Here is a 25,225-nt window from a genome sequence, read left to right as displayed (position 1 = left end):
TGCTTAGTAGAGTGGGACATGGAAGATGCTCTTGCAGAGGAGACTAGGAAGGCATCTGTTAGGCAAGTAGGAGAACAGTTAGAGGATATGGCATGGAAATTCAGGGAAGAGAGACTATCCAGAGAGAAAGGATGGTCATCTATCAAAGGTCAAGGGTCACCTCATTGAGCAATAAGAGATTCTTCATCTTATAAAGATGTTTCAGTCAAGTGAGGACATCAGAAAGTAGGATGAGAAATTGAACAAGAGGAAAGGAAGTAGAAGCATTTTTTCCCAGTGGTTTGGTTACGAAAAGGGAGGAGATATAAGATGATAACTTGAGGGGGCAGCTAAGGTGGCGCAGTAGATGGAGCACCGGCCCTGGAGTCAGGAGGACCCGAGTTCAAATCCGACCTCAGACACTTAACACTTCCTAGCTGTGTGATCCTAGGCAAGTCACGTAACCCCAAATGCCTCACCATAAAAAAAAAAAAAGATGATAACTTGAAGGGACAGAGATTCAAGTGAAGGTTCCTTAGGGATGGAGTCAAGTCAACAAGCATTTAAGGGTCTGCTATTAGCTAAGCACTAAGGATACAGAGAAAGGCAAAACAAAAACACCCCCCCCCCCCATAACCAGTCTCTGCTCTCAAAGAGCAGACAACACATGACTAACTATGTACAGACCTGGGGTATGTTTGTAGGCAGCAGAAGAACCCTGTGTTAGGAAAAGATGTTATATTAGAGGGGAGGGGAAATAACTGAAGGGACAAGCTACTGGAGAGAGGGAATCATGGGCACAGCTAAAGGGGTTGGACTTGGTGGTCTTGGCAGTCTCCTCTTCCTCGGGGACTCAAGCAATTGAAGAGATGATGTCAAGGGGTTTTGAGGCGTAGAAAAGGGGAGAAAGAGCTCTCTCTGACTTTTCTTTTTTGGGTGAGGCAATTGGGGTTAAGTGACTTGCCCAGGGTCACACAGCTAGTAAGTGTCAAGTCTCTGAGGCTGTTTCAACAAAGGTCCTTCTGAATCCAGGGTCAATGCTTTATCCACTGCGCCACCTAGCTGCCCCCTAAAGATAGTTTTCAGTATTCATTTTTAAATTTTTAAATTTTGTTTGTTTTTTTTTTATTTTAAGTGAGGCAATTGGGGTTAAGTGACTTGCCCAGGGTCACACAGCTAGTAAGTGTTAAGTGTCTGAGGCCGGATTTGAACCCAGGTACTCCTGACTCCAGGGCCGGTGCTCTATCCACTGTGCCATCTAGCTGCCCAGTATTCATTTTTAATAAGATTTTGAGTTTCAAATTTTTTGCTTTCCCTCCCCTCCCTTCTCCCCAAGAGGGTAAGCAATCTCATGTAGGTTATATATGTACAATCATGTTAAACATATTTCCACAATTAGCCATGTTATTTCCACATTAGTCATGTTGTAAAAGAAGAAACAAAGGGGAAATACTACCATGAAACCCCAAAAACAAAACCAAAAAAAAGTGAAAATAGTATGTTTCAATCTGCATTCAGATACCATAGTTCTTTCTCTGGATGTGGAGAGCATTTTCCATCATGAGTCTTTTGGAATTGTCTTGGATCATTGTATTGCTGAGAAAAGGTAAGTTATTCATTGTTGATCATTGTACAACGTTGCCATCACTGTGTGCAGTGTTCTGGTTTTGCTCACTTCACTCAGCATCAGGTCACGTAAGATTTCACAGGTTGAAGGGCCTCTGATTTTTTTTTAATCATAAAAGTATTTTATTATTTTCCAGTTACATGTAAATATAGTTTTTCAACATGTTTTCATAAGATTTTTAGTTCCAAATTTGTTTCCCTCCTCTCTTCCCTCCCCCCTCCCCAAGACAGAAAGCAATCTGATATATGTTACATATTAAACATATTTCTGCATTAGTCAGGTTGTGAAAGAAGAATCAGAACAAAAGGGAAAAACCTCAGAAAAGAAAAAACAAAAACAAAAGTAAAAACGGTATGCTTCAATCTGCATTCAGAATCCATAGTTCTTTTTTCTGGATGTGGAGAACATTTTCTATCATGAGTACTTTGGAATTGTCTTGGATCATTGCACTGCTGAAAAGAGCCAAGTCTATCACAGTTGATCATCACACAATGTTGCTGTCACTGTGTACAATGTTCTCCTGGTTCTGCTCATTTCACTCAGCATCATTTCACTTAAGTCTTTCCAGGTTTTTCTGAAATCTGCCTGCTCATCATTTCTTACAGCACAATAGAATTCCATTACATTCATATACCACAATTTGTTCAGCCATTCCCCAACTGATGGGCATTCCCTTGATTTCCAATTCTTTGCCACCACAAAGAGAGCTGCTATAAATATTTTTGTACATGTGGGTGAAGGGCCTTTATTATCTTTCTTTCTTTCTTTTGTGGGGCAATGAGGGTTAAGTGACTTGCTCAGGGTCACATAGCTAGTAAGTGTCAAATGTCTGAGGGAGCATTTGAACTCAGGGTCGGTGCTTTATCCACTGGGCCACCTAGCTACCCTGAAGGATCTCTATTTTAAAAGTAAAGCATGAGACCAGGCCATCTGTTGAGAGGGGGTTGGAGAAGAAGGAGCAGAAAGGTGGAGGAGAGAAGGTTTGGAACAGCCCCTGTGGGATAGAGAGTAAATTAGAAGAGTAAAAGAATTGCAGTATAACTGGGAGGGCCCTGTTGAGATGAGATAACAAATCTGTATTGGATTTTAGTTAGCACTGTTGTGTGAACTCCTCCAGTGTCTTCAGTAGTGAAAGAGTAGGGGAAAAAAAGGCAGATAGGTAACTCTGGGTTGGGGTTTAAAGGTCTGAGAGTCGAGGACAGTTAACTATATTATGTTATGTTATGTTATGTTATGTTGTATTATATCATATACATATATTAGTTAACTATAGGATCAAGGTTGAGAGGAATGAAAATGAAGCCATACTAAGAGCCATATCCTATGAGAGTACTGAGAAGAAGAAAAACTGGAGGTCACAATGAGTATGAAGAATAGATTTAGGCAGATCAAAGCATAAAGAGACATGGAAGGATGGGTGAAGGCCAGATGGAAATTTCAGAGTGCTTACCTGATGGTCAAGTATATGCCTATTTCCAGGCATTGTTGAGGTAGCGTCTTCACAAATCATGGAACTTGATTGAGGAGGTTGGTGAACTGGGAGAGCAGGTTGTTTAAGAGGACATCGACCTATATATTGAAGTCCTCAAGTATAAGAGTAATTGTTAGGATGGAAGAAAGACTCTGAGCCAGCTACTGAACACATTGAGAAAGTGGGGAAAATGAGGACAGGATGATAGATTTGGAGTCGGAAGGGGCCTTCAAGGTTGAGCCCTACCCTCTCATTTTACAGATAAGGAAACTGGAGTCCAGAGATGGTCAATAACTTGCCCCCAGTAACCTAGCTAGTGGCCAGGTCTTCCCAACTCCAGCACTCCATGCCTTTTACTACTCTGCCCCTCAAAACCTTTTGACCAGTTACTGCCACAAGGATCTGACTAGGGCATTGTATCTGGATGGATTCATTCCTTTAATTATCTGACTCTCTGGACTTCTTTTGCTAGGGTGTACCAGTAGCCTTCTTATCTGGGAAGATCCTACCCACTGATTAGTCATTTTCCCCCAGAACTTCCATTTTAAGGAGGGGTCCCCAGGTCAGCTGTGGGGCTTTGTTCCTCTCTAAGCCCCATCCCTTCTTCTCTCAACTTCTTTCTCCATCATTCTTTTCAACAGATACCTTCTTCCCTCATCCCTTCCATTGTATTTGTACTTCCATTTCTTAGCACAGTGCCTGGCACTTACATGCTTCTTGAATTGACTTAGATTGAACCAGGAAGGAGAGGTTGTTGAATGATGGGGCAGACGAAGGAACTAGAAATGTTTATAAGTATCAGAAGCAGGGCTGTTGGTGTACAGTGTATCTGGTGTTATGAGAAGGTACTTAGAGACCTGGATAAGACAGCTAAGGATCGAGTATATTTTTATTGGGGGTGGAGGGGAGGGAGAGCATCGAAGGGAAAGCCAGATGATTAATTTCTTTCTTTCTTTTTTTTTTTTAGCGAGGCAATTGGGGTTAAGTGACTTGCCCACGGTCACACAGCTAGTAAGTGTGAAGTGTCTGAGGCCGAATTTGAACTCAGATACTCCTGACTCCAGAGCCGGTGCTCTATCCACTGCGCCACCTAGCTGCCCCCAGATGATTAATTTCAAAACACAGGAGTGAGAAAAGATTGGAGAGCAGGTTTTTCCATGAAACATTGTCCAAATGAGCACAATGACAGGGGAAGGTTAAGTGGGATGGGGACCTGACATGGAGGGGGGGGGGGGAGGCGGGCAAGGTTGATGTGGATGGGCATGAGGGAGCAGAGGTTATCAGTAGTTAGTTTGCCTAACTAGGTAGGGATCGTGTGTGGCCAGAACGAAGAGTAGAAGAGGTAGGAGTCTGCTAGCCATAGGACAGGCGTTCCGGACCTTTTGATTGGGGTTCCCACCCTCAAGGGCCCTGAGATGGCAGAGGCTGGGTTAGAGGAAAAGTGAAGAAACAAGGAGGGTCTAAATAGAGAAGTGAGCTAAGTATCTGAATCCCATGTTAGGAAGCTATTCGAAACGCTGCAGGGGTTAATCTGAGTGACATTTTAAGGAACCCACCGACTTGGAGGACTTTCTCGAAGAAACTCAAAAACTAATCTAGAGAAGTATAAGCAGGGCTTGTTTTCCTTTATGACTGATAATCATCCATAAAGTAAAAGGAGTTCCTCTCCCCGTGCCGTCCCGCCTCCGCCCCCGCCCCCGCCCGCCTGGTCCCTCTACTCTCCGTACGTAACCTTAAAAAACTGGATGAAATCTTACTCAGCTGTTTTTAGCCGCGGTCTGGCGTCATGAAACCCCGCCCACTCGTGTTAGCCCGGTCTTCCTCTCGCAGAGCTGGGCTTCCTAGTGTGTAGACAGCTCTTGTCTGCTGAACCTGCTGGGCTCTGGTCTGATCAAGACCCCACCCAGATTGCGGGACAGTTTTCACCGAAGGTGCACCCTAAAAACGGCTTTGCGTGGCCCCAGAAACAACGGGACACGGACCTGTTTGTAACCACATCCCATCTTGGGCGTAAGTCGCAACCGAGCGAAGTCTCTCCGCTCCCTAAGTTCTTCTACTAATGGGAGTGGGGAGGGGGGAGGGGGGGAGTAGAAGGGGTGGGGAAAGCCCGCGCTTGAAGGAGACCTTGTGGGTTGGGGTGAAAGAGGAAGGAAAGACAAGGGACAGAGAAAGGAGTATCCTGGGGCTGGCCCTTAAAGAGGAGAAAGCGGGGAGTTAGTATCTATTCGCCACTTTTCAGACCCTCCAGCCACCTTCGTCCGGAGCGTGCATCTCCCCCTCTTCTCGTTCGAGACCTGGGGCTCTATGGCGACAGAATTTCGGAGGACGAAGACCCTACTGCTGTGTGGGCTGGCACTGATCGCCCTTTACGGTAAGTGGGGAGGTCAGGCCTTGCTTTCCGGGCAGCCACAGCCGAGAGGGGCTGCGTTAGGTTAGATCGCGCGTTTGGGAACGCGTATCCCCCCGCCCCCGCGCACTCTCCCGGACCGAACGCGCCACATTGTGGGCAGGGGAGGCGGGGCTGGATGCTGCTGGGGAATGGGAAGTCGCCTCTCATTTGTAAAGAGACAGCTAAAGGCTAGGGGAAGTTAAAAATAAATAAATAAATAAAAACTACACACACCCATACCGTTGGCCAAGGATCCCGGGCCAGAACATCCGGAATAAAGTTTGGGTAAATGCTAAGAAAAAATGCCAACTTGTGGTTTGCTTTCGGAGACTCTTTCAGCCTCCCAGCTCTGTTCCCCACCCTTTCTGCCTCGCTATCTCCTCCAAAAACAGTCAACAAAGTCTCCTCCTCCTCTTCCCCTCCTCCCATCTTTACAATCGGAACTTTTTCTACGCTAAGAAAGCTGTGGAGAGAAGTTCCTGGGCACTTGACCTTGACCCAGCAGCAGAAGATGCTGTTTCAGGGACTGGGCCAGCATGTCCATGGCTGCCCCCTTCCCTTCCTCCGCCCTCTCCCCACCCCTTTTGCCATCCTCTTCATTTCAGAAATGGACAACCAGAAATCTTTCATTTCTGAGCAACAGGAAGAGCAGCCCATTGTTAAATGACGTTGCTACTTTGTAGGCTAAGACTGGGAAAACCGAGAGACGAGGTGGCTTGTAAGCCACCAGGATTTCTTGGGTGGTCTTAACTCCCCCTCCCCCTATATCTGTTGTTTCCTTTGATTTCCTAGTTCAGGAGCTCACAGTAGGCCTCTTATTATTTCATAAATGCTTGTTGCATTGCAATAATCAATTCCCCTTCAGTTTCTCCACTTTCCAATCCATCCTTACCAAAAATGTCAGCTTAATCTTTTTTTTTTTTTGAGGCAGTTGGGGTTAAGTGACTTGCCCAGGGTCACACAGCTAGTAAGTGTCAAGTGTCTGAGGCTGGATTTGAACTCAGATCCTCCTGAATCCAGGGCCAGTGCTCTATCCACTGTACCACCTAGCTGCCCCAATGTCAGCTTAATCTTCCTAAAACTTGTCACTCTTGAGCTGGAAAATTTTCCACGACTCCCCACAACCAACAGGAAAAAAAATAGTATATGTCCTAGGCACTGTGCCAAGTAGTTGACAATTATCTCATTTGATCCTTCCAACAACCCTGGGAGGTAGGTGCTCTTATTATCTCTATTTAACAGATGAGAAAACTGAAGCAAATGTAGAGGTTAAGTGACTTACAAAAGTCACCCATCTAGTAAATGTCTGAAGCTGGATTTAAATTCAGGGTTTTGAAACTCAATTTTCCATGGTGAAGGGCCTATCTTAGATGTTATCTTCTCTGCAGCAACTAGCATTGTGCTTTGTATAGAATACATTTTAGAAGCCTAGGATTTTCAAGATAAATAGGGATTTTAGACTTGCTGAAGGTCACAACTCAGAGGACCTGAGTTCAAATTATGTTTCTGTCAGTTAATACCACTGTGACCTTGGAAAAGTCACTTAGTTTCTCTAAACCACAGTTTCCCCATCAGTAAAATCAGGGGATTGAATGAGATGGCCTCTGAAATTCCTTTTAACTGTAAATCTAAGACCCTGTGATCTATTATCCCATTGAGTGAGGTAGAACTCAAGATGTCCAGACTCAATGTACAGAACTTTTAATGCTTACAACTTCCCATAGAGAGGCAGGGTGGAATAAATGAATTGTAAGGTTTCTTCCATATTTTGGGGGGTGTGTGGGGGGGAGCCAATGAGGTTTAAGTGACTTGGCCAAGGTCCCACAGCTAGCAAGTTTCCAAGACCAGAATGGTGCTCTATCTACTACTGCACCACCCAGCAACCCTGGGGTGGGGAAACAAAAACAGCTCAAAGTGATTTCCAAAACTTAGAAAGTTCCTTATGTTAATTTCACATTTTCCTCCCAGTGGCTCAAGAGTTCTAACTGTATTCTTTGGAACAACAGAGAACAAGCATCTCTTTTTTCCATGAAAACCCTTCCTGAATTTGAAGGCAGATCTCTTACTCATCATCTCTACCATGTGAAACAGCCCACTTGTTCTCATCATTTCTTGTGCGACAGGGTTTCATCATCATTTTCTGGTATACTCTCAGTGCCTTTCGTTTGTAACACCAAAATAGGACACAGTTTTCCAGTTGTGGGCTGACTAACCTGAGCACAATGGGTGATTGCTGGTAGAAATCAGAACGTTACACATCAGAACCTTTTTTGTTTTTGTTTTTGTTTTTGTTTTTTAAAGCAACATTACCATGCTCCCACTGAGTTTGTGACCTGATTTGAACTCAGGAAAATGAGTCTCCCTGACTCCAGATCTGGCATTGTATCCACTGAGCCATCCAGTTGCTCTGATATTCTTTTCTAGAATAATGATTTTAAATGCATAAAATAAACTATACAGCATTACAAGTTATCAAACTATTGTTAAAAACAAAGTTCACGGATTTCTGTTTAGCAACCTCTTCTAAATCTAAGTGAGTATTGTCCATTAATATGATCTCCAGATAATAAAAAATTAACAGAAACTTCTTTTTTGGAATCATCCACAGAACCAGTTTTGATCGGCTATACAGGAAGAAGTTTTAATAAATTTATGGAAACTTGACCCTGGCCCTTGATTCATGCTTGCTCCCTCCCTTCCCTCCCTCCTCCCCTTTTTGCCCTATGTAGGTCAGCCTCCTTTGTTTCTTCTAGGGTCTCATTAAGTAAGGGTCCAGAGGGGCAGCTAGGTGTTGCAGTAGATAGAGCACTGGCCCTGGAGTCAGGAGTACTGACATCAAATCTGGCCTCAGACACTTAACACTTAGTAGCTGTGTCACCCTGGGCAGGTCACTTAACCCCAATTGCCTCACTTAAAAAAAAAAAAAGTAAGGGTCCAGAGAGCATCCTCCCTGGAGAGGGTCTAGGCTGAAACCAAGAGATAGATGTAGGGGAAAGTAGATCAAGAGAGCTGTGAGATATGGTGTGAGACTGGTGGCAGGCAGCTAGAGCCTTAGTTTGCAAGTCATAGGAAGAATTCATGGTAATTGCCAACATGGTCTATATTTATGCTCTCTTGGAGTCATTTCCCTCACCAATTCAATTCAAAGTAAGAGGCATTTATGTAGTGCCTTTGGTGTACTTTTGCCCAGCTCTCACAGACCTGTACTAGTGGCTGCACTGTAGGGGAGGAGGAGATGGGAATAAGTATTTATCAAGCACCTGCCAGGAGCTGGGAACATTTGCTAAGCACTTCACATGAGTATTACACTTGATCCTCACAACAACTGGAGGATAGGCAGCTAGGTGGCACAGTGGATAGAGCACCGGCCCTGGAGTCAGGAGTACCTGAGTTCAAATCCAGCCTCAGACACTTAACACTTACTAGCTGTGTGACCCTGGGCAAGTCACTTAACTCCAATTGCCTCACCAAAAAACCCCCAAAAAACCAAAAACAACTGGAGGAACAAGGTGCTTCTATTAAACTATTTTACAGTTGAGGAATCTGAGGCAGCTAGAGGTTAAGTGACTTGTTCAGGGTCACACAGCTAGTGTCTCTGGGCTGTATTTGAAGTTGGGTCTTTCTGACTCCAGGCCCAGCCTCTATGCACTTTGACACCTGGCTGTTTATCTACTAAATCCTCAAGGCTCGATTATGAAGGGCATAAGATATACTTGCTGACTAGTCTGATTAGAGGGCATTTAATAGCGAAGCAATAAAAGCAATCTGTACCATAGTTGTAACAATGTAAATGAAAAGATCACCTTCTGGAACTGTGAAAAGATGTGATGGTAGGTCTTTACCTGTGGTAAAAAATTATTTGTGGTAAAAATTATTGGAATTTAGCTGACTCATTTGGGAGGGGCCATACCTGGCCTACCCTGAAGTTATGTATGCTACTGAGGTCAGAAGGAGAATCCTCTCCATAGGCAGTTTTTGAAGAACATCCCCTTTTAGGAGAGGAAGATTGAACGCTCTCTGAGGGGGAGGAGAGTCGATTCCAGAATGCTCGTGCTTCGGTTCTCTCTCCTTGATTTTCCGGGTGATGTTGTGGTGAGTGAAAAAAAAACCTGCCTTCCTTTGAACTAGCTTAATTGGAAACGATCTGGGGATTGTATAGACTTAGGTTAGAGTTAAGAGAATTCATCTGTATTTCTTTTTCTCTATTTCCTTATCTTTGATTTTTTATTAATTTCACCTTTGTTGTTTAATTAATTCCCAAGTAATAAAATCTGATCCTTTTGTGGAAAAGAAGCTGTAAGGCTCCTTTCTTATTGGCCTGGGAGAAATATCTAAAAGGGCAGTTCGGAGGGGAGGGAGCTTTGAACCTAGAGGTCCCTCATTATTTCTGGGACCCCAATATTTCAGCGAGTCACCCAATTAACGCTCCATTTATTAAATTTGGGCCCAACAGACCCAAGATGGGTCCCAGAAAAACAGAAGAGAAAATGTGCTTCCTTCCCAACTCTGCAGAGATGGGGGATGCTGGGCATAGATTATTGAATCTACGTGTTGGTGAGAGGTTTTTTTTTTAACTGTTCTCCCTTCTCCCCACCCCAAACCCCACTTTTAAAAATTCTGTGTTAGAAGGAATGGTTTTATGAGTACGAAGGTGGTTTTGTTGTTCAGTAGTTTTAGCTGTGTCTGATTCTACATGATGCTATTTGAGGTCTGCTTTCAGAGATACTGGAGTGGTTTGGCATTTCATTCTCTGGCCCATTTTACACATGAGGAAACTGAGGCAAACAGGGGAAAGTGACTTGCCCAAGGTCATACAGGTAGTAAGGTGTCTGAAGCCAGATTTTTAACTAGGAGTCTTCTGACTCTAGGTCTGGTGCTCTATCCACTGGGCCACTTAATTTTCCAGGAAGGTAAAAGAGATATATTTGAAAATGTAGATGATATAAAAACAAAAGGAAAAAAAGGACAAAAATGAACCCACCCAAATCTTGCCCTGAAGGTGTTTGTAGATTACTTGGGCTATCATTTGATGCAATAAATTTTTATTGAGGGGTAGTGTGTAGTACAGTGGAGTCAGGGGACCTGGGTTCAAATCTGGCCTCTGTTTACTATATGTGTGACTTCGAGTACATCTTTAAAATTTTCTAGGTCTCTTTCCTGATCTGTAAAATAAGCTGATTGGACTTGAGGATTTCTAAGAGCCACTCCCATTTTAGATTTATTATTTTCTTAAGTTCCTACCAAATGCAAGGCACTGAGGATATAATTTAAAGAAAAAAAGAGGGATAATCCCCCTGGATTTTTTCTTTTTAAAGTGAGGCAATTGGGGTTAAGTGACTTGCCCAGGGTCACACAGCTAGTAAGTGTTAAAGTGTCTGAGGTCAGATTTGAACTCAGGTCCTCCTGACTCCAGGGCCTAGCTGGCCCTGGATTTTTTAAAACAAATATTATTTCATATGATCTTCACGACCTTTGAGGTAGGTGCTATTCTTATCTCCATTTTACATTTGAGGAAACTGAGGCAAATAGAGGTTAAACAACTTATCCAGTGTCTGAATCTAGATTTTAATTCCACTCTTCCTGTATCCAGCATTCTATCCACTGTACCACCTGGGTTGGATTCAGTCTATTAAAAAAAACGTCAGGGCACTATCAAGACATAGAGATTAACCTTGGCACCTTCCTTCTGAGATTATCTCCCATTCATCCTGTCTATGTCTTGTTCCTAGAGTCAGGAAGTCCTGAATTCTAACTTGAACTTAGACACTTACTGGCTATGTGACTCTAGGGAACTCACTAAATCATGCACATGTAGTTATTTGCATATTTTCTCCCCATTAGACTGTGATCTGGGACTCTTGTGCCCTACTTTGTATCCCCAATACTCAACATGGCACCTGGCACATCGTAGCTTGTTGACTTGAATTGTTGACATCTGAATGGCAAGCCCCTAGATAATTGACTTGTTATCTAAGTGGTTCCCTCTGCTGGAAATTCAGCCTACTGCTACAACGGCCATTTACAGATGGTAGCCAAGCCAACTCGAGTCTTATGAATTGTAAACTGAAGAAAGAAGGAGAATTCACAGCAATAAACATACCCTCCAACCTAGAATTATAAAATGAGAGATAGTGACTTTTGGCCAGCTTCCTCAGTGCCTTTCTCACTTGTTATAAGAAGGTCCCTTGGGTGTGGTTCTCTTTCTAACTCAAGCACTCTTCTTGATGACTCAGAGGTGGTTGTGCTGAGGGCCTAGTGTGGCATCCAAACTGAGGCAGGAGGGAGAATGGGCAACAGCATGACAGGGATGTGGGGGGAGTACAGCTTTGTGTGCTGGGGGAGACCTAGAGGTACTGAACTATTAACAGTGAGAAGTATGGGGCCCCATGGTGGGCACTGGGGCTCTGGCTCTGGCACTAAGGCAGATGAGGGCAGGACAAGGGCAAACCAGGAAGATGGAAACAAAGTGTTGAGCACTGTGGTGTGAAGAAACTTTCCCCCCCTATCATTATAAATCCCTTTCTATAGCTCTGTTGGGAATTTATAGTTTTGGGTTCCAATTTTTATTCCTTTTTCCCCTCCCTTCCCCCCCCCCCCGCCCAAGTAAGCAATCAGATATAGGTTATACACGTGCAATTGTGTAAAGCATTGCCATATCTGTCGTTTTGTACAAGAAAACTTGAATAAAAGAAAAAATGAAAGAAAGTGAAAAATAGCATGCTTCAGTCTGTGTTCCATCAATATAAGTTCCTTCTTTGGAGGTGGATAGTATGTTTCGTCAATAGTCCTTTGGGATTTCTTGGATCATTGTATTGTTAAGAATAGTCAAGGGGCAGCTAGGTGGCGCAGTGGATAGAGCACCGGCCCTGGAGTCAGGAGGACCTGAGTTCAAATCCGGCCTCAGACACTTAACACTTACTAGCTGTGTGACCCTGGGCAAGTCACTTAACCCCAATTGCCTCACTTAAAAAAAAAAAAAAGAATAGTCATCGTTGACAGTTCTTCGTCAAACAATATTGCAATCTCTGCTTATAATTTCTTATAGCACAGTAATATTCCATCACCATCATATACCACAGCTTATTTAGCCATTCCCCAATTGATGGGCATTCCTCTGATTTCCGATTCTTAGCCACCACAAAAAGAGCTGCTATAAATATTTTTGTACAAATAGCCCTTTTTCCTCTTTTTTGGGATGTCTTTGGGACATCCTAAACCAAGCAGTGGTATTGCTGGATAAAAGGGTATGCCCAGTTCTGTAGCCCTTTGGAGATAGTTCCAAATTGCTCTGCAGAATGGTTGGATATTTTTACAACTCTGCTAATTGGATTAGCATCCCAGTTTTCCCACACCCCCTCCAACATCCAATATTTTCCTTTTTTTGTTATATTTGGCACTCTGATAGATGAGAGGTGACACCTCAGAGTTGTTTTAATTTGCATTTCTCTGATCAATAGTGATCTAGGAAATTTTTTCATATAATTATAGATAGCTTTGATTTTTTTTGTCTGAAAACTGTTCATATCCTTTGACCATTTATAAATTGGAGAACAACTTGCACTTTTATAAATTTGACTCAGTTTTCTATATATTTGAGAAATGAAGCCTTTATCAGAGATACTTATTTCAAAAATTCTTCCCCAGTTTTCTCCTTCCCTTATAATCTTGGTTACATTGGTTTTGTTTGTACACAACCTTTTTGATTTTATATATTCAAAATTATCTATTTTATATTTTGTATTGTTCTCTATAGCTTCTTTGGTCCTAAAGAATGTTTTGTTTTTAATGATGATGATGAGCATTTAATATAGTGATTTGTTTGGCAAAGCACTTTACAAAATTAGCTCATTTTATGCTCACAACAACCCTAGGCAGGAAGATGCTATTATTACTCCCTTTTTGGGGGGCCAGGTAATGAGGGTTAAGTGACTTGCCCAGGGTCACACAGCTAGTAAGTGTCAAGTGTCTGAGGTCGGATTTGAACTCAGGTCCTCCTGGATCCAGGGCCAGTGCTTTATCCACTGTGCCACCTAGCTGCCCTCTTTTACTCCCATTTTTACAGATGAGGAGGCCATCTAGAGGTTAAGTGACTTGCCCAGGGTCACAAAGCTAGTAAATGCCTAAGGTTAAATTTAAACTCAATTCAAATTTAGAGCCAGTGCTCCTAGTGCATAATGCCTAAAACACTGAAAGAGATCAGCACACATGTGTTGAATTGAATTAAATTGGGGGGTATCTTGTTGCTGTGGAAAGGGTAATAGATTTGGAAACTTGAGATGGTGGTTTTGAGTTCTTGCTCTTCCACTTATAATCTTGGGGAGGCCAATTAACTTCTCAAGGCCTTAGTTACTTCAGCTTTAAAGGAGGAAGTTGGGAGTGCACAAGAAAAATACAGAACAATTTGAGGAAAGTCCTGCCGATTTGGGGTGGGGAGGAAATCGGGAAAACCTTTTTTTTTTAAACTGTTTATTTTTTATTATTATTTTTTTAATGTATGAGGTATTTTATTTTTTCCGTTACATGTAAAGATAGTTCTCAACTTTTGTTTATACATGCTTTACAATTTCAGATTTTTCTCCCTCCCTCCCCTCCCTACCCCCTCCCCTAGACAGCAGGTAATCTGATATAGGTTATATCTATATATCTCTATACATATACATATACATATATATATATACACACACATATATATACACATAATAACATTAATCCTATTTCTGCATTAATCCTGTTACAAGAGAAAGAATCAGAGCAGTGGTGCAAAACCTCAAAATAGAAAAAAAAAAACAGCACCCAAAATAAAAGAAATAACATGGTTCAATCAGCATCTATACTCCACAGTTCTTTCTTTCTTTTTTTTTCTTGGATTTGGAGATCCTCTTCTATCATGAGTTCCCTGGAACTCTTCTGTACCATTGCATTGGTGAGAAGAATATAGCCCATCACAGTAGGTCAACACTCAATGTTGATGATACTGTGTACAATGTTCTTCTGGTTCTGCTCATCTCACTCATCATCAGCTCACGTAAGACCCTCCAGGTTTCTCTGAACTCTTCCTGCTCATCATTTCTTACAGCACAATAGTATTCCATTGTATTCATATACCACAACTTGTCCAGCCATTCCCCAATTGATGGGCACCCCCTCAACTTCCAATTCCTTGCTACCACATTAAGAGCAGCTATAAATATTTTTGTACATGTGGGTCCCTTTCCCCCTTCCATGATTTCTTTGGGCAAAAGACCTAAAAGTGGGATTGCTGGGTCAAAGGGTATGCACAGCTTTATCGCCCTTTGGGCATAATTCCAAATTGCTCTCCAGAATGGTTGGATCAGCTCACAGCTCCACCAACAATGCATTAGTGTTCCAATTTTCCCACAGCCTCTCCAACATTTATTATCTTCCTTTTTTGTCATTTTAGCCAATCTGATAGGTGTCAGGTGGTACCTCAGAGTTGTTTTAATTTGCATCTCTCTAATCATTAGAGATTTAGAGCATTTTTTCATATGGGAATAGATAGCTTTGGTTTCTTCATCAGAAAACTGCCTGTTCATATCCTTTGACCATTTCTCAATTGGGGAATGACTTGGATTCTTATAAATTTGATTTAATTCCCTATATATTTTAGAGATGAGGCCTTTATCAGAAGCACTGGCCTCAAAAATTATTTCCCAGCTTTCTGCCTCCCTTCCAATTTTGGATGCATTGCTTCTGTTTGTACAAAAATTTTTTAATTTAATATAATCAAAATCATCCATTTTGCATTTTATAATATACTCTATCTCTTGTTTGGTCAAAAACTGTTTTTCGGGAAAACCTTCTTAAAAGAGGCGGTGAGGAGGCAGCTAGGTGACGCAGTGGATAAAGCACCGGCCCTGGATTCAGGAGTACCTGAGTTCAAATCCAGCCTCAGACACTTGACACTTACTAGCTGTGTGACCCTGGGCAATTCACTTAACCCCCATTGCCCTGCCAAAAAAAAAAAAAAAAAGAGGTGGTGAAATAACTATAGATAAGAATGGTGCCAACAGAATGTGATAAGAGGCATCCCCATCATCCACCCACCCACCCATCCATCCATCTCCTCCTCCCACTCCTCATCATCGTTAAAGTAAAGAGCAACCTAGCAGTACAATCAAAAAGGAAACTGGATGAGTTGGAAGTGCCCAGGGAGACCCTGGTGAAGCTTTTCTAAATCCTCCTGAGGCCGTTCTATAACCCGTTTTAGACTTTTGCCAGATATGAACAGCAGGCTAGTCATTCTGTGCTTTCCACCTATATATTCCTTTCTTGCTCAGAAAAAAATGGAACCTTCATTCTCAGAGACTGTGCAGTTTCAAGTGCTATGTGCCCAGGAAAGCCATGCACACACAAGTATATCATACATAATGCACTGAACGAAATAAAAACGGATTGTTGGCAACTTGTTAGGATCTTAATGGAACCGTCAGTTGTTTCTGGGAGTGCCTTCATTGGCTCTTGTTGTTTGTCTTTAGTTCTTGAAGAGAGCCTTGACATCGAGGTGATGTCATGACTTGCACTGAATTGGATGTAAGTGAGGGAGGGCTGTCCTAAGTCACCAACCTCACTTTCTCCTCTAGAGCCACCTGGATCTGGTGGCAAGATATATATCAGGACAACTGGAGAGGCCCCCACCCCCACCCCTTGATCTCTACATTGCTGACTAAACTAGAAAGTACTTTAAAGGCGGAGATTGAAGGAAAGTGAAGACTCCTATTTACATGGGGCTTCATTTGAAAAGGGATTTCCTAACTACGACTTCTTTTGGTTTTTTTTTGTCTGTATGTATTTTTCTTCATTAATTTTGGAAACTCCCTTTACTCATGCAGATCTACTGCTGTTCTGCATATGATAGTTTTGGTGCCCACAGGCATTGAGAGGGTCACAGTCATTGGGATTTGTTTCCAGTTCACTTTGCTACTGTGTATCTTCCTTTTTTTTTTTTGGTGGGGCAATGAGGGTTAAGTGACTTGCCCAGGGTCACACAGCTACTGTCAAGTGTCTGAGGTCATATTTGAACTCAGGTCCTCCTGAATCCAGGGCGTGTGCTTTATCCACTGTGCCACCTAGCTGCCCCCCTGCTACTGTGTATCTTGAACATAAATAGCTCAAAAAACTTATTTGGCAGTTGGGAGTATTTTGGAAACCTGGAAAATAATCCATTCGTATTTCTGAATCTTTAGCTCTTCCCCAGAAATAGCACCTGTGTCCACTTTAGAAAGGAAGAAAAGCATTTGGGGGTGCCAATCCTCCCACTTGCCTGGTTAGTTTGGGTCCCCAAAAGGTACCTGCTATCTCAAGCTCTATTGGTAACTATACATCTTCGTTTTAAATACCCTAACTCACAAGTCCCCCACAAGTGTGCTTCTCATTAATGGTTAGCCATTAATGGATAGCTCTGAATAAAAGCATTTTCTCAGATGGGATACAAAAATTTCTGCCATAAACCTGTGGTACACTCTCTCACAGATATAGCATCCATAGGAAGAGTGAGCACAAACCTGCTAAAATTGGACACAAATACGGCAAAGATAACTCAAAACTCTTAGTGCTGCAGAACCCGGCTCTTCACAGCTTTATACACTTGACATAGCTATCCTTGGGTGCAGCATCTCTGATAGGCTCACAAGGTCTACTTCTTTCCTCTTCTTGACTCTTGATTGCTAGAAGTCCCACTTCTTCCTCCAGTGACTATCTCGAATGTATAATCCCTGCTCCCTGCTCCCTGCTGGATGCAGTGTCTGCTACTGATCTGATAGTTCTTATTCAAAGCTATAATGCAGCTAAATGGTCAGTGGCTAGAGCTTTAGAAAGCAGTGGATGGCAGACTCATCTTGCTGAGTTGAAATCCAGCCTCAGACACTTACTGGTTACTGGTTACGTGATTCTGGCAAAACCACTTAACCTCGGTTTGTCTCAGTTTACTCATCTGCAAAAATGGTCATAGTCATAGCACCTACCTTCTAGGATTGTTGTGAGGATCAAATATGATAATACCATAAAGTGCTTTATAAATGACACGTAGTCATTATATAAATGTTAGCGATGGTGGTGGTGGTGATTTTCCCCTTCTTAGGTCTTCACTATAGGCAGTTTCTGCTTGTGGCTTCAACTCAACATAGACAGAAAATTTCCAAAGGCTTAGCTCTTTAAAGCCCCAAGAAACATCCTTGCACATAGTAGGCCTTTGATAAATGCTTTTGGATTAGATTGTATAGATTCTTCTTACAAGAGTTAAAAAAAAATCTGTCTCGCTAGAATTTCATACTCTTGTAAGAGCCAGGAATAATTAAAATGTAACTGTGGATGTTGAGAGTGCTAATTGTTTTGCATTCTAAGTACTAAAAACTAGCTGCCAAAGAAAAAGCTCTAGGGCACTGGTGAGGACTCCAAAGGGAGGTGTTTTGGGGAAAAAGATCAAAAAGATGTAAAGGCTAGAAAGTCATTGGAGGGTTTAGAGAATTCGAATTTCATCCAACAAGCATTTACTGATCTCTGCTCTGTGCAATGCACTAGGGATTCAAAAACTAAAGCGTCTCAGAACTCTGAACGAACGGCAGGTACACAAATAAGTGTTTATAATTAATAATAAATATTTATAAGTAATATACAAATAATTAATTTATAAGTAATATACAAAGTAGATGCAAAATGGTTTTGTGGACTGGCTCGTTTAGCTCATTAACAGCTGGGGATTTGAAGGGAAGGCCTCCTGTAGGGGTGGCAGCTGTGCTGTGTTATGCCTTGATAGAAGCTAGGGATTCTGGGAGGGGATCATTTTGGTTGGAACTTTGAGCAAATTATTGTTGGTGGTGGTGGTCCTTCCTTCTTGAAAAGGACCAGTGAGACCAGCAGAGTGATGTCTTGACTTGCAAGTGAATTGGTTTTAAGTGAGGCCGAGCTGGGCAAAAAGTCATCAGCCCCCTTCTCTCCTTTAAAGTTTTGAGTCCAGTGGCAAGACAAGGTCAAGATTACTGTCAATGGCTCCAGATGCACTGGGAGATCTTGACCTTTTTAAGCTAAAGTCTTTCCCAGGTCAGTTTGTCTGTGGCAACACCCATTCAGTAGTTAAAGGCTAGGTAAAAATTGAGGGAAAAGATGGATTGATTAGTTTGTCTTTAGAGGGGAAGAGCCTCTGAGTTTTTCACCTAGAGCAAATGAAGGAGAATAAAATGGAAGATGGGTTGGATCCAGATTGTGAAGGACTTTGTATGCTAAACAGAGGGGTTAATATCTTCTGGGCAGTAGAGAGCCACTATAGTTCCTTGAGCCAAGGAGTGGCCTATTAAGACCTGTGGTTTAGGAAGGGATCTATGTTGAAGCCAGCCCAAATTGGTTGGAGAGCCAATTAAGTGTGAAATTTTCAGCCTAAGCATTGACATATCACCAAAGACTATAAATCTGGTGTTTTGTTAATTGTCTAGACTTAAGAAAATGTTAATATTGCAGATTAAATTTATGTCCTGGGTATTTTTTGTGTGTGTGAGACTGTTGTTAAACATTTACCAGCAATATGGGAATAACTTTTCAGCTGCTGTTTAGAGGATATGGATCAGAGAAATAAGGGACTGGAGGAAGAGAGACAAATTACAGACTATTATAGTATTCCAAGTGAAAGATGATAAAGGCCTGAACAAAGGTTATGACTGTGTAAGAAGAATAAAGGAGACAGACAGAGGTTATAGAGATAGTCAATAGGACTTGGTAACTCGGTGTACATGGGAAGTAAAGGAAGAATGAAGAATTGAAGAAAATTCCAAGGTCCTGGACCTGGGTGCTTGGAAAGATGATGGGGCTTATGCAGAAATAGAGAAATTACAGAAAGGGATAGATTTGGGACACGTTGAATTGGAAATGCCATTGGGATGTTATGATAGTTAGATGGCACAGTGGATAGAGCGTGCCTGGTCCAGAGCCAGAAAGACTCATCTTCCTGATTTCAAATCTGACCTCAGACACTTCCTAGCTGTGTGACACTGAGCAAATCACTTCACCCTGTTTGCCTCAGTTTCCTCATCTGTAAAATGAGCTGGAGAAGGAAATGGCAAAGCACTCTAGCATGTTTGCCAAGAAAACCCCAAATGGGATCATGAAGACTCAGACACGACAGGAAGCAATTGAACAACAACAAAATGGGATATTCTGATGGAGATGTTGAAGGCAAGGGATTTCCTGGCTTCCGAGACAAATCTGACTGGATGTAAATTTGAGTCATCTATGTAGAGATGATATTTGAATCTGTGTGACCGAATGAAGACGACCTGGAACTGAGTAACTGAAGTCTACATCCACACAAAGGAAATGCACTAATGACCCCAACAAAGAAGCCTGAGAGGTAAAAGTTATATAGTTAGGAGAATTGGGAAAAGAGTGTCTGGGAGAAGATCGTAGTCAACAGTGTTAAAAGTCAGAGAGAGGGAAGGGAAAAGAATGAAGCATTTATATAGGGTGCAGTGGATAAAGCACCAGCCCTGGATTCAAGAGGACCTGAGTTCAAATCCAGCCTCAGACACTTGACACTTACTAGCTATGTGACCCTGGGCAAGTCACTTAATCCTCACTGCCCTGCAAAAATAAAACAAAAACAAAAACAAACAAAAACAAACAAACAAACAAAACCCAAGCATTTACATAGCACTATTTGCACAGCACATTTATTATGTGCCAAGTACTATGTTAAGCACTTTTTAAAAAATGTCATCAGGGGCAGCTAGGTGGCACAGTGGATAGAGTACCGGCCCTGGAGTCAGGAATACCTGAGTTCAAATCCGGCCTCAGACACTTAACACTTACTAGCTGTGTGACCCTGGGCAAGTCACTTAACCCCAATTGCCTCACTAAAAAAAAAAAAAAATGTCATCAAAGTTGATCCTCACACCAGAAGCCTGGAAGATAAGAACTATTATTATCCGCATTTTACAAGTGAGAGAACAGAGGCAGACTTCTGTCTGCCTCATGGTCACACAGCTAATGTAAGTATCTGAGGCTGTATTTGAACTCAGGTCTTCCTGATTCCGGACCAAGTGCCCTATCCACTGTGCCACCAGATGCCTCAGGAATGATGAGGTCTAAGAAGAGACCATTGGATTAAGCAGTTAGAAAATTGGGTAACTTTGTAGAGAGCTATTTTATTTGAGGAAGTGGAGGCAGTGAATATAAACTATTTTTTTCCCTAGGAGTTTGGCAGTGAAAGGAAGGGGAGAGCCAGTACTAATAGCTTGAAGGAATGGTAGAGTCAAGTGACAGGCTTTAAAATTTAAGGATGAGAGATCCAGGTTTATTTATAGGCAGCAGGGAAGGAACCAAGGGAGAAATAAATAGGGAGGAGATAATCAAAAGGGCAGTGCTTCTGGAGAAGGAGGAGGTGGCAGGATGCAGGATCGAGGGCAAAGGTGGAAGGGTGGGTCTTGTTCAGGCCAAAACTGGAACAAAGCTTCGAAGAAGGAGGTGGGGGAAGATATTGCAGGGATTTGAGGTGCATAAGTGAGGAGAAGAGAGGGAGATCCTGATGGCTCCAATTTTCTCAGTAAAGTTTTGTGACAGGGCAGCTAGGTGGTACAGTGGATAAAGCACTGGCCCTGGATTCAGGAGGACCTGAGTTCAAATGTACCCACAGACACTTGACACTTATTAGCTGTGTGACCCTGGGCAAGTCACTTAACCCTCATTGCCCTGAACACAAAACAAAACAAAGTATTGTGACAGATAAAAAAGTGCAGGACAGAATTTCTGGGTAATTAATCATTTATAACTATGACTAACAAGTAATTAATAAAAGAATGATTATTTAGTGAAACATAACAGGCCTCTTAAGTTTATATGCCCTTGGAAGAGTGGGTGTTCCTGACAGCTGGCAATCAACTTTGGTTGGCTAACAATCAGTAAGAAAATGGCTATTTTGGGGGCAAGTGACTTGCCCAGGGTCACACAGCTAGTGCGTGTCAAATGTCTGAGGCCAGATTTGAACTCAGGTTCTCCTGAATCCAAGTCCAGTGTTTTATGCACTGTGATACCTAGCTGCCCCCAGAAAATGACTATTCTAATGAGAGGTAGGCTTATTCTAATGAGGGGCTGGGGCACGTGTCTGATCACTCAGTGTTGGACAAAGAGACTTATCTCTGCCCAGACCATCCCCATCTAGGGTAGTCTAGCCAAAAGGAGGACTACACTTCCACTCAGACCCCTCTGCCTTGAACTTGATGGGCCCCTGGGAATTTACCTGTTCCAAAATCTCTTTACCTTTTTTTTTTTTTTTGGTGGGGCAATGAGGGCTAAGTGACTTGCCCGGGGTCACACAGCTAGTAAGTGTCAAGTGTCTGAGGCTGGATTTGAACTCAAGCACCAGGGCCGGTGCTTTATCCACTGTGCCACCTAGCTGCCCCCATCTCTTTACCTTTTGATCAGATTGAAGCTTTCCCGGTTGGCTTAAGCCAAGATTTCATCTCATTATCAGCTGTGCACTTAATAATTATTCAGGCTGACTGAGAAGAATTCAGACTGAAACTTGAGGGTGGGACATGTGCCTAGAAGGGACTTTACCTTCTCTCCTCTGTGACCCAGGACACCAAAGGAGTAACTATGGCTTAGACCAGGAGTAGTAGTAATAAGAGACCAGGGGAGAAAAGGGACAGTGTGGTTTGTAAACACCACACAGGACTAGGAATCAGGTCCTGGGTTCTAGTCCTTGCTTTGACACTAAGTAGTTTTATGATTAATAGCAAAGCCTTTAATATCTGGGCTTCTTTTCCTTTGAACATTTCTGGGCCTCAGTTTACGAATACATAAAATGGGGGCAACTAGGTGGTGCAGTGGATAAAGCACTGGCCTTGGATTCAGGAGGACCTGAGTTCAAATCCAGCCTCAGACACTTGACACTTACTAGCTGTGTGACCCTGGGCAAGTCACTTAACCCTCATTGCCCTGCAAAAACAAAACAAAACAAAACAAACAAATACGTAAAATGAGAGGGTCAGACTAGATGAGTTCAAAAGCCCCTTCGGGCTTTCAATGTTTGATCCAAAAGTGAAGGCTTTGGAACAGATGAGCTCAAGGTGCCCTTGAAGTTGGACCATTGAGAGGCAGTGTGGTGCAGTAGACAGAGCCATGTAGTTTAACCTTGACTCCAGTCCCAGCTCTTCCCCTTACTACCTGGATGACTTTGGGCAAGTCACCTAACCTCTGTTTTCCTCAGTTTCCTCAACTGTCAAATGGAGATAATAACACCTATCATGCAGGGTTTGTTGCTCATCCAGGGCCATCACCAGTCATCTTGATATACATCTTGACACTGGATCCAGATGGCTCTGGAAGAGAGAGTAAGGCTGGTGACCTTGCACAGCCCTCCCTCACTTAAATCCAATTCAGTCCAAGTCACAATGTCATGGTTCTCTTCAAGAACAAAAGACAAACAACATGGTTCAAGAAAACAGTGTTGCACTCTGCCTTCCTGAATATGAGCTGTACCGAAGGGGTGACATGGAGGAAGGATGTCAGACAGGAGTGAAGGAGAAGGGTTGGGGCACATTGATCCCTGAGGGAGAGTGGTGGGCAACCTTCAGGATCTCTCCCCATTGCCCAGGTAGTAGTCTTTTCTTTTTTTTTTGGTGGGGTAATGAGGGTTAAGTGACTTGCCCAGGGCCATACAGCTAGTTATGTGTCAAGTGTCTGAGGTTAGATTTGAACTCGGGTCCTCCTGAATCTAGGGCTAGTGCTTTATCCACTGTGCCACCTCACGGCCCCCATCCCCCTCCAGGTAGTAATCTGACCATTATTGTTAGCCCAGAGGAACTGTTGAATCACATTGATGGGTCATCAGTCTGGGGAAAATCACCAGGATGGTTTTTTTTCCCTTTAACCACAGTTTAGAGACCATACAATATCTTCACTGCAGCTGCTAGAATCTGCTGACCATGTTGAGGTGTTAGGGAGTTTTAGAAATGTGCTGTGAGGGAAAAAAAAAATGTGTTGCCCATTTCTAACTGGAAAAACACCCCAAACCCAACAACATCTACTCAGAGCAATACTGTGAACCTAAACCTCCAAAAGGCTGCTACCTCTTTGCTCAGCACAGTGTTCAACAAGAGCTTAATAAATGCTTTTGACTTCCTGTGACTGTCTCCCTCATAGAATTTGAGCTGCTGGAATACAGGGTCCACTCCCCCGCCGCCGCCGCTTCCTTCCTTATCCCTAGTTCTTTGCACACAATATGGAATTAACAGATGCTAGTTGACCAAGCCTCCTTGGGCAGCCTTCCAAGGTTCCTGCTGGTTACGCTATGTGATTTCTCTTTTCTTCCCCTTTCCCTCCCCCCCCCCCCCCCCCCCGCGTCCCAAAATATGTCTAAGAAAATTGGTTCAAGTGAAATTTAAGGCTGGGGAGAATGTATAGAGAAGGAAGAGGGGACAGCGATGCTCTTCAGCCAGCCCCAGGCCCACCTTTGGGAAGAGGGGGGGTTGACAGAGGTGTTATATTCTGATTCTCTAACCTCAGGTTATTAGCACAGTCCACTGCCTCCTGCTTGATCCCAGAGGCACTTGCGGCCCTTTAAGCCTCCCAAAGCTTGAGGCCTGAGGCTGTTGCCCTAATTTGTTATAGGCTAGAGAACAGGCCTGCCTAAAAAACTTTGCCTTTAAATGGACTTTAAACCAAGTTAGTTCTAAATATAGCTTGGGCCAGCTTTGCCCACAAGTGGCAGGAGTCTGTAACATGATCTTGGGATTCTTTTTTTATAATATTCAGAGTTTTAAAAATGTTTTAAAAATTCATTTCATGGGGTAGCTAGGTGGTATACCAGCCCTGGATTCAGGGGAACCTGAGTTCAAATGCGGCCTCAGATCTTGAAATTAGCTATGTGACCCCGGGCAAGTCACTTAACCCTCATTGCTCCTCCCACCCCCAAAAAATCCATTTCTCCATACTAAGTAAAACAGAAAAAGGATTAGTTGTGAAAGGGTAACTGTTTCATAGAGCCTGCTTTTTAAAAAGTATATAAATTCAACATATTACTTACACAGATTTCCTGCTTCTTTGGGAGTCCTACAGTGAATCCCCTTTTCTTTTTCTATTCTTTCTTTCTTTTTTGGATGTACTGGTTCTCCCCACCTCCCAGAAAAGAAAAAAAAACCCAACAAATGAACCTAGTCAAGCTAAAGAAATTCCCCACATTTGCTATGTTGTTTTGCACTTCTTTTCATCCCTAGCACTTAGCACTCAAACCTAGTTTACCTCTGCTTGGTGTAGCCATGAAGCCTGGTTCATCATCACCCCTTTGGGGTCATGGTTGAACATTTTCACTGATCAAACTTTTTTGTATCCCCGGCACTTAACACCATACCTGGCATATGGTAGGCAATTAATAATATTTTCAAATTTTGTTGATTGAATGGATGAAGAGATTTGCTCTATGAATGTTAATTGAATATTATTATTATTGTGCTATATGAAATAATGTATTGGAGAATTTCAGAAGAAACCTTTATGAACTGATATGGAATAAAATGAGAACTGGAAGAACATAGAGAAAAGCAACTTTGAAAGACTTTAGAATTCTGATCAATTCAATGATAGACCACAAGTTCGAAAGATTGGACATGAAACATGCCACTACCTCCTGATAGATGATGGATTGAAAATGCAGAAAGTGATGGGCATTTGTTTTTGTTTTTATGGGGGGTGGGGCAATGAGGGTTAAGTGACTTGCCCAGGGTCACACAGCTAGTTAAGGGTCAAGTGTTTGAGG

At 42.6% G+C, this 25,225-nt stretch overlaps 1 protein-coding gene across 1 annotated transcript in view; it reads left to right on the top strand.

Moving 5' to 3' along the window:
• Nucleotides 1–25,225, top strand: part of CD58 (CD58 molecule) — a 91,186-nt gene that overhangs the window by 4,639 nt on the left and 61,322 nt on the right. Inside the window, exons 3-4 of the mRNA XM_044003547.1 lie at nucleotides 4,908–5,087; nucleotides 5,317–5,448. Coding sequence (XP_043859482.1) covers nucleotides 4,908–5,087; nucleotides 5,317–5,448 — 312 coding nt within the window. The remainder of the gene's footprint in view (nucleotides 1–4,907; nucleotides 5,088–5,316; nucleotides 5,449–25,225) is intronic.

This window comes from Dromiciops gliroides, chromosome 4 (genome assembly GCF_019393635.1).
Source record: "Dromiciops gliroides isolate mDroGli1 chromosome 4, mDroGli1.pri, whole genome shotgun sequence".
NCBI lineage: Eukaryota > Metazoa > Chordata > Mammalia > Microbiotheria > Microbiotheriidae > Dromiciops > Dromiciops gliroides.
The sequence above is the reverse complement of the archived record's forward strand: the minus strand, read 5'-3'. Positions and strand labels throughout refer to the sequence as shown.